Consider the following 9421-nt stretch of genomic DNA (forward strand, 5'->3'; position numbering starts at 1 on the left):
GGGAGTTGCTCTATGCCTCTTAATTATGAAGCAGTTGCATGCACATTGAGACCAAATCGGCCTTTTTCCATTTTGTAATCCCACTAGCATTACACTAGTGCTATATTTCTTATTTTCCAAGCCTATTCTTTCATATAAGCCATTGGTCATACGAAGCATAGTTATTAGTTACTTTTTCACATGTCCACCACCGATTAATCATGGCATAGTTCCTATTTGTCACATATAACTATGTAAGTCTTTTGGCAACTATGCCGATTTTTGCATAGTTTCACAGATATATCTTACTTATAATTGTTATCCATTTGACCTCATCCCAACTATTGACTAGTAACCTATTGTGAATCCAAGTAATAAAATGTGGTCCATTGAGGAGTTGGGAATTTGTCAAAACGGCTTGTCTCTATAAAAAAACTTGATTAGCATATTTCATATATTAGTGCACATGCATGTGTGTGTGTGCGTGCTCACACACCCACATACAAAGACTTACTTTAGCCTTTTACCCTTCACACTTGCATTTTAGATGATTTGGAAGTTTTTTTGGGTCAAAATTGCTAGGGTCCAATGCTTAATGTACTTAATTAGTTTTAACTATCAATGTTTACAAGTATGCTTGTTGCAACTTTTTTGGCATTTCTATCACATAATGGCATACAAGCTCATCAACATGTACTTGGTCAATTGCTTAAAAGTTAGTTCATATTGTACTTTTTTGGTCTAGAGCCGGCAAGTTAACAAGGGGAAAAGAGCCTCCAATCACTAGCAAGCCGACCGGAGCAATGCTTAAAAGTAATGATCTATAATTAACTCCCACAATTTTTTTGCCATGAATGGTTCAAACTTAAGGTAAAATTGTATGCTTAAGAGAGGTGATTCAAGATACACTTACTTTAGACTTTTACCCTTCACTTTTGCATTTTTGATGATTTAGAAGGTTCTTTTTTTTTTTTTGAAATTGTCAAGACCTACTAGGACTACTACTAGGCCCAATGCTTAATATAATCACTTGGTTTTTAACTATCAATGTGCACAAGGATGCTTGTTGCAACTTTTATTGAATTTCTAGCATGTAATAGCATACAAGCCCATCAACATGTACTAGGTCAATTGCTTAAAAATAATTCTATTTTTCGCTTCTTCAGTCTAGAGCCGGCAAGCCAACAAGGGGACATGAGCCTCCACTCACCGGCAAGCTAGCGGGGGGCAATGCTTAAAAGTAATGATCTAGTATTAGCCATGAATGGTTCAAACTTAAGGCATGGTTGTATGCTTAAGAGAGGTATATGATTTGGGGAGAGAGAGAGAGAGAGAGAGTTGTGCCTAAATGTAAGAGCATTAACAACCTGGTCCAATGCTTGTTGGCATGTCATTTATGGCTCGATGATCGCATATGCAAAATTGCTCACAAGAAAATAAGTTTGAAAAAAAATGGTTCTATAAAATGATTGCTAAAATGGTTCTATAAGATGATTGCTGCAACAAGTAGGCAAAATGATCAAAGGCTGTGACTTGAAATTTGCAAGAAGCAGCTTTTGTCTGATGTTATCCTTCTTCACTTGGTGAAAGACAACCCACCACCAACATTTTTCAAGAAACCTCTCATCTTTATCCAAGCACAACATTAGCTTCCTCCAACACTCTACAACTCCAGGAACATAGCCTGCTCTTCTGGTGTCAAAATGATTGAACTTTCCCTTTTCGGGGCGACCGCGCTGCTATCAAAATTTGCAGTGTCCTCAGGCGACGCCTGCATTAAAGATTGATAAGCAAGTGAAGCAAAAACTGTGAGACAATTAAATGATGGAAGTACATTGGAGCTTCATATTAGCAGTTGATGATGCTTTCCTGTCCTCCCAATGCTTCTACTTACTAGTGGTTTCGGTTTAAGGGGCGGCATCTCCTTCTTGTGGACCATTTCGTCCCACTTGATTCCCGAAAACCAAGGGTGATATTTTATCTCATTCACTCCGTCTTTCAAGCAACCAATCCTGCTCCACCAAGAAAAGGCTGTGAAATTTCTCATATGCCAAACATATAGTATGATTGTTCTACCTAATGAGTTGTAGTTCCATCTCTCTGCTTCCGTTGTGAGCAATGTTGGGGAAAAGTGCATCTCAGCTTATAATCATGATGCTTGCAGATTCAATAATGCTGAGTAGGAGCAAGAGGAGAAGGAAATATGCCCTTTAAAAATTTGAGAAAATGATGTAAAAATGTGAAAAACATAGCTAAACATCTTAAAATGTCCTCTTTGAAAAGGATGGAATAGTGTATGGTTAGGAATTTCTTTTTCTCCCAACACTGATTGTGAGCAGTGTTAGGGAAAAAGCTTACAATCATGCCGCTTTGAAAATTTAAAAAAATGCCAGTTGAGAGGAAGAAGAAAAGAAAAAAATCCTGCCTAAATTCTAGGAAAAAGTGTAAATAGTAAGCATTAGCTCAATTATTCAAATTTTCCTCTTCTAAAATTCATACAAAGGAATTGTGTATGGTTGCAAAAATGATTTTTCCCAAACACTGCTTGTTAGTAAATCTAACCTCTTTGTCAAGTCTGCTGTCAAAAGCTTCCGCAAGAGATCTTTGGCACTACAATTGCAAAAGCATCAGTTAATTCAGCTACTGTTTTCATTTTTTTTAAAAAAAAACTGCTGTTTGGGTGCAAAAAAGTAAGTTGCAAAAGATCAGCAAAGGTGACAAAATGTTTGTTTCTCTTACTGCTTTGAGAAATGACCAGGAAAAACTACTTTTCCTGCAAGAATCTTTTGGTAGGTTCCCGTGACCTCTAACACAAAAAGGGGGCAAAAAAATGATCAGGTCTATGCTGAAAACCAGGAAATCTCCACTATAATGTGCCCGTGCATTCGCTACCTTCGTCGTAGAAGGGGGGGTATCCTGCTAACATCTCATAGATTAGCACTCCAAACGTCCACCTGCACTAAGAACAAACGCATCAGCATTTAACTTGCTGTTGCTACTTTTCCAAAGGACTAGCAAATGAAATCAGACTGAAATTGGGTTGCCATATATATCTCCAAGCAAATTGTGCCATAGTTGTAGCAATTGAAATATTCAAGGAACTGTCTTAGAAAATTCTGAAGACCATTTTGAAAGATACTCGCTCTCATGGCGTAAGGACATGTACCAGAAAACTCTTAATTTACATTCGAAGCATGAAGTTGATTGCATAGCTACTTTCTATGCAGAATGCTCACAAATCACACTGTCATCGGCTTTAAGTGAGTTTATATTCCTCACCTTGGTGGCACAAGAGCCACCAGATACGTGCTAATGCTCTACGTGCAACAATGAAGCTACAAGTATCTCAAAAGGAAATGTTGGGCCAGCTTATTCAAGTGAGCATCCTCTGTCAAGCCACTTGACCGTGAAAAAAAGTGCAATGCTTGTGCCATGGTGACGTTTCATCACACATGAAAATCTTCGAGAATTCCTACCAGTCCACAGCTTTCCCATGGCCTTTGTTTAGTAGTATTTCTGGGGCCAAGTAGTCAGGTGTCCCTGCACAAAAAAAGCCAAGAATCAGTTTATGGGCCTGCAAACAACGAATACCATGATGATACGATGTCAGCAGTAGTAAATTTGAGAGAACATCAACATGTCGTGCATAAGTCGTTTAAAGCCAACTTTTCTGTGAACTAGCCCACATGTTCAGAAAACGAGCACATAGAAAGCTCATATGCTTCCTCTATTTTGGGTATGGAATCAGATTCGAGGTTCTTTTGGGGTGACTGTCTTTTGTGGGTTTTGGAAGATAGGAGCTGTAGACTGTGCTTGGTGGCTTGGCTAGTTGTATTTATATTAAATTTTGGGGCCAGAAGGTTGTTCGTAGTATTTAAAACAAGGTTATGTTTCTGTTAAATCTCTTTTTGGAACAAAAATCCATTAACAAAATTATTTACACAGCAAAATCATTGAGCCGGTGGAGTAGAAAAGTCGGAAATGGGGTATATATGACTAGAATATGAGAGAGGAGATGTATACAAGCCTTAGGGTAGTTGGGAATGCAGGCAAGTAACCAAGTCATTGAAGTGAATATCCCTTACAACTTTTCAAGAGATATCAGAAGACCTCTCCCCTGCCCAAATTGTGCAAGAAGTGTGCCTATCCTTCTCCTGGGCTTTAAAAGAAGTGTGCCTATCCTTCTCCTGAGCATAGGATAAATATCAGACTGTAAGCCGGACGTGGCCAAACCATCATGTAAGAAAACTAAGGTTCAGTACTGCTCTCATCTGTGAGTCCCTCTCTAAATGAGGTGCACCTCTTGGAGATACCCTCGATAAAGATCAAGGCCTGGTATACCTCCACGCACCAGCACCAAACATCGCACAACAACAAGCCCCATACTTCATAGGTCTTGCTGCCCGAAGGTCCACAGACTATCCCTTCATTAAACGAGTGGCAATGCTGGTGAGATGCCATCTCAATAAAGTCTGACTGCCCACATGCCCAAAATTTACCCTGCCCTCTCAAGTATAGCCAATTCTAGTCCCTTGGGTCAACCTTGTCAAGAGCAAGAGGCCAACCTTAAATCCAGAATCTCCCATTCTCTGTACTGCTTGCAGCAATAGAATCTATTGTAACCCCTATCCATCAGGACCACCAGTCAAGCATGATAGTTGATCTTGGCACACCTCTTTCTTCTTTTGTTCTTGCTCATAGCAATAGGCTGGCCAGTGGCCCAAAATATGTTTAGTGTGAGCAAGCGTCCATCTCTCTCTCTCTGAAGGTTCTTTGGTGTGCTGTAGAGTGCACAGCACAACCATGTTCAATATTCTTAGCTTAGCACACCAGTGATAGATATATCAAGGCAGCCTAGTTTATCAATCACTAACTAAGCAAGCAATTGTACCACACCTCGAATGCAGGAAGAGTACCTAATGCCATGCTGTTAAATTAAGAGAAAGAAGCCTACCACATAGAGTGAATGTCCGTGTGTCAATTTCCTTCGCGAACCCAAAGTCAGCAATCTTGATGTTGCCTTTCTCATCTAGCAGAAGATTCTCTGGCTACGTAAATGCTCAAAACATTCTCAAAGTTAGAACAGTAACAGACAGGATAAGGAGCAGCATAAATGAACTGAAACAAAGTACAACGACATCAATTAGATCCTACCTTGAGATCCCGATAGATGATATTCAAGCTATGGATGTACTCAAATGCAAGGAGGACTTGTGCTGCATAGAAACGCTGGAAATTTTCTATGTTACTAAACGATATAAAACCCTCTTTGCCCCATTCTACATAAGATTGCAAATTATTTCACTTGCAGCAACTTGTTGGAGAATCTCCTTACAGCTGTATTCTCATCAAACTTTCCTCTACTTCTCAGATATCCAAAAAAGTCTCCACTGCAAGCAAAATACCCGACCAATGAGGACCACCAAAACTACTGATATTGAATAAATCCGATCAGGGCTGATCCCAGTTCATTACTTACCCACTGATATACTCCATGATAAGGTATACAGATTTGCTGTCTTGACAATAGCCATGTAGATTCACGATAAAGGGAAAGTCAATCCTTTGAAGGTTGTCCTTCTCTGCCTTCACATGATTAAACTGCACACATAGACTTCAGATATAGCAAAAAGTTAAGAGAATGCTAACTTTTTACATTGACAAACAAGTCACATGATTGTGTGGGCTTTGAAATTGTGAAGGAATGGGGAAAGAGAAGAGGAGAGCGTGCAAACATTACTTCAGCAAAGTTCCTGATCCCTTGATTACACATTGATATGACATATCCAAGATATTATCTACGAAGCTTTATGCTATATCCAGACCCATTTTGAGATTGCAAAGGGTTTTAATTAGTTCTAATTCTAGGAGCTTCATGAACAAACACCCATGAACAAAGTCTTGCTGCATAGCCCGCTATACCCTACCCCCAAAGGGCACCAGTTGCTAGCTTTAAATACAAAATGTATTAAATTGTTTAATGCACTGACGCAAAACTACATGTTGTTATGGGTGAAAGATTGCCATCAGGTCATTACGTACTATAAAATTAGTCAGAGGGTGGGAGGAGAAAAGAGCAAACCTGTTTACATTTGATGATGGACGCTTTGTCCAGAGCCTTTGCAGCATACACATTACTTGATTTTACATGCCTAGCCACTGATACCCGTCCAAAACTGCCAGCTCCCAGAGTCTTTCCGAGCTGAAAATCATGTATTGAGCATTCTTCATACCACACCTGAATGACACATGTGACCCACAAGAAAAGAAGAGGCTTTGAGCAAAACCAACAAGTATTTCAGCCACTAATGCAAACACTTTGAGGGTTGAACACAGATGCAGATATAACCAGGCACAGCTTTTAGGCTTGCAAATAAAAGCAAACTGAGAAGAGTGTACCTTAGGCGGTGGGGGAGGAGGTGGAGGAGGAGGAGGTGGGGGGGGCGAACCTCCCACGAACTTGCGGGTGATCATGCGCATCAGGTTGGCCATGGCGGAGCTTCTTGTGACACGCAGGGATGATTAAAGCAGCGAAGGAATGGAGAGATCCGCGGTGAGACGAGAAAATGAAGCAGCGACAGCCCCCCTGATCTGCGTCGTCGTCTTCATGGGAGACACAAAATGGCGCATGTCGTCCAAAGGGTGAAAACTTGAAAAGCGCATCCTGAACGAAGAGGTGCGCACGCATTTTGAATTTCTATTGGCCTGACAATCCTCTTATCGATGGTCCAGATTAATCCATTGCCACGTCACGATTGAATATCCACCGTCCCAAGCCCAAATTAAACTCTATGGAGAGCGAAGTTCCTGCGATGATTTTTTCCTGGGTGGATGTTAGGCCAAACGGCGTTTTTAGAACAATTTGCATGCACGTGCGCGCGCGCACACACACACACACGCACGCGCGCGAAGAAAAGAAGGGATGTGCGGGGGTTGTGCGTGGAGCTCGACTCAACGTGCACACATCGATCTACATATCTCTGTGTCTCCACCATCTTCGAAGTTAGAGAGCTCGTGTGAGTTTCAGAGAGGGAGTTTATGTATCACTCACACACACACACTTGCAGGAGAGGTATAGCCTCGACACTTTCAGTATCTCCGACAACCTCTCACAAGAGTGAGAGAGAGCGGTTTTGCTGACACCCTACGACAACTTCCCCTTTATCAAGAGTAAGAGAGAGCAATTCTGGTGGTGCGATTGGAGGGAATCTCTCTCTCAACAAGAGACTCAGACATATTGATATCGACGTTCTTTCTTTGGCATCAGCATTGGCTTTCGACTTCGACATCGATGCTTTTTAGATCCGATTTCGACTCCGCATTCACTTTGGATATAGGTTCCAACACACTTTGACAGCATCCTCAGACACCCTCTCCCCTGGGTTTTTTGACACATACACGCTCTCATATCTAGTAGAGAGTGAGACGGGGAGTACTTGGAGTTAGTGTGTTGGGGGGGGGGGGGGGGGGGAGGACTTTGCTCTCCACGTGCCTATGTACGAGTCTCTTAAGAGACTAATTTCCGAGTACACTGCTCAAGGGTGAAGATTTTGCATCGGCATTCAGTGGAGAGCATTGAAGCACCAATCGATGTACATCGTTTCGGCCAAAGTGTAGATGACTACATGGACACCATAGGTGGGATTACAAGTTTGTAGCTTTTAGGAATTTTGTTACTCCTTGAGAATTTCAAAGAGGGTTTTCCTTGGCAATAGCCACGTGCATTTTTTCCTAGAGTTTGCTCACCAATAGACTCCTCACAACCCTTTTCTGATAGTACAGAATATGGAAAAGGGATTTGTGCTTATACATTGACCGTGTGGACTCCTAGAGATTGTTAACAACACGGTTTTATGCCATTTTTACTATGTATGCATATGTAAATATAATTTAAGCTAGCTACAACACCTTGCAGGTGAAAATTTGCAGGTGTACATGCATTTTGAACTGGTGTATTTGTCCATAGAGCCACTCATGTAGGAGTGAGCTTATTGTCCATAGTTTTGGCGGTCTATGTATGACATATATGGATTTGTCGTTGAGTTTGTTCGCTTTTGGATTCCCATCATATTTTCTTGCTTCTCTTCATGGTTTTGGAGAGATGTTGGATCATGGGTTTAGCTAGGTGTATGAGATTTGTGGATGAGAGATTGCCGTCGGTTTTGGGCATAACCCAGTTGGCTTTATTCACATATTTTTTGTATGCCAATTTTCGTGAGTTTTATTGGAGATTTTGCTCAAATTACAAAAGAAAACTATGCTTAAATTTCTCTATATTCTCACCATAACTTATGTATGTGCATTTTACTCTTTGATGGTATAGAGGTAGAGAGCTACTCCCACTTTGACTATAATATTTTTTTCACTCTCACAACTTTATATGCAATCTCATAGGAGTGAGATTGTTGTATGCATTCTTTCCAGATGCATTGTGAATTAGTAGTGATTGCGAGGGGAGCCCATACTGACTTGGTCTATCCATTGCATGTATCTAAGGTACGAGATGGTTCAATCTTTTGATTATATTGTAGACGTGTTAGTGAGAGACAATATATGTGTATTTTGCAGATCTCTACATTGGTGTGCTTGACGTATCTATAGATACAAAGTTGGAGTGGTCATGCTCTGGCAAGCCACAAAAAGTTTACCCTCTTAGGATACAAATTCCTCCTATGTTGGAATTAGACTTGCAAGGATTAACACACAACTTGGAGAAGACGAAGAAGCTCAAGGCACACAACAAGAGTGTATTGCTTAGTGCACAAAATGGAATAATTTAGCCCTAGAGTGATGGGCATGTATATAATGCACAGAGAGGGGGGGGGGGGGGGGGGGGGGGGTGCTCTCAAAGTGCCTCGACGGTCCTAAGTGTGTTCATACACATTGCTACCACATTTATGGTAACAAATCCCCCCTAGGAGTGATGCGGTGAACAAGAGCTGACTCATAGTGTATAGGGAAGTGCCATGCCCTAAGGACATGATCAATCCACAAGGAGAAGCAAGCACAAAGCTTTGTGGAAACCTTCAAACTTCTCATGAGGCAATGCCTTTGTGAATAGATCTAGAAGGTTGTCCTCTGTCAACACATAAGCCAAAGTTGATCTCTGCTCCTAAGAGTCTCTCCATGACATAGTGATAATACACCTCAATGTGCATTGTGTGAGCATGAAAAATTGGGTTCCTCGCAGTTGTCAATGTGCTTTGATTGTCAGTGTAGATGATATTGGTAGCATTTTGTAAAAGACCCAAATCAACCATAGGCGGCTGGGCCATACACACTCAATTGTAGCATGTGAAGACTTCCATGTACTTAGCTTCACAACTAAAAGTAGCCATAGTAGGTTGCTTCTTTCTCAACTGTGATATGCATGAATTGCCGATCATGAAACAAAAACCACTTGTGGATACTTGTGAATCATAACAACCAGACTAATACGAGT

The 9421-nt window shown here is 41.0% G+C and overlaps 1 protein-coding gene across 2 annotated transcripts; it reads right to left on the reverse strand.

The window, feature by feature from the left end:
* Positions 1-1029: 1029 nt before the first annotated feature.
* LOC147424842 (uncharacterized) lies at positions 1030-6723 on the reverse strand. Of its 2 annotated transcripts, XM_086500291.1 has the most exons (12): positions 6379-6723; positions 6062-6217; positions 5459-5580; positions 5315-5369; positions 5134-5208; positions 4934-5027; positions 3456-3519; positions 2872-2933; positions 2719-2785; positions 2542-2589; positions 1874-1991; positions 1030-1750 (listed from the first exon to the last, which is right to left on the reverse strand). In XM_086500291.1, the coding sequence occupies exons 1-12, from the start codon at positions 6469-6471 to the stop codon at positions 1643-1645; spliced, it is 1062 nt and encodes a 353-aa protein (XP_086356417.1). In that variant the 5' UTR covers positions 6472-6723; the 3' UTR covers positions 1030-1642. The 2 variants fall into 2 exon arrangements, with proteins under 2 accessions (XP_086356417.1, XP_086356418.1); XM_086500292.1 differs by lacking the exon at positions 6379-6723 and having other exon boundaries at positions 5459-5593; positions 6062-6200.
* Positions 6724-9421: the final 2698 nt, after the last annotated feature.

The sequence above is a fragment of the Adiantum capillus-veneris genome, chromosome 25 (assembly GCF_014529385.1).
Source record: "Adiantum capillus-veneris isolate H3 chromosome 25, ASM1452938v2, whole genome shotgun sequence".
Lineage (NCBI taxonomy): Eukaryota > Viridiplantae > Streptophyta > Polypodiopsida > Polypodiales > Pteridaceae > Adiantum > Adiantum capillus-veneris.

Coding starts and splice junctions, on each gene's coding strand:
- LOC147424842 (XM_086500291.1), bottom strand. CDS start 6,471: ATGGCCAACCTGATGCGCATGATCACCCGCAAGTTCGTGGGAGGTTCG. Junction 5,581..6,061: donor CCATCATCAAATGTAAACAG/GTTTGCTCTTTT, acceptor CTATGTGTGCAG/TTTAATCATGTGAAGGCAGA. Junction 5,209..5,314: donor AGTTTGATGAGAATACAGCT/GTAAGGAGATTC, acceptor GAAAATTTCCAG/CGTTTCTATGCAGCACAAGT.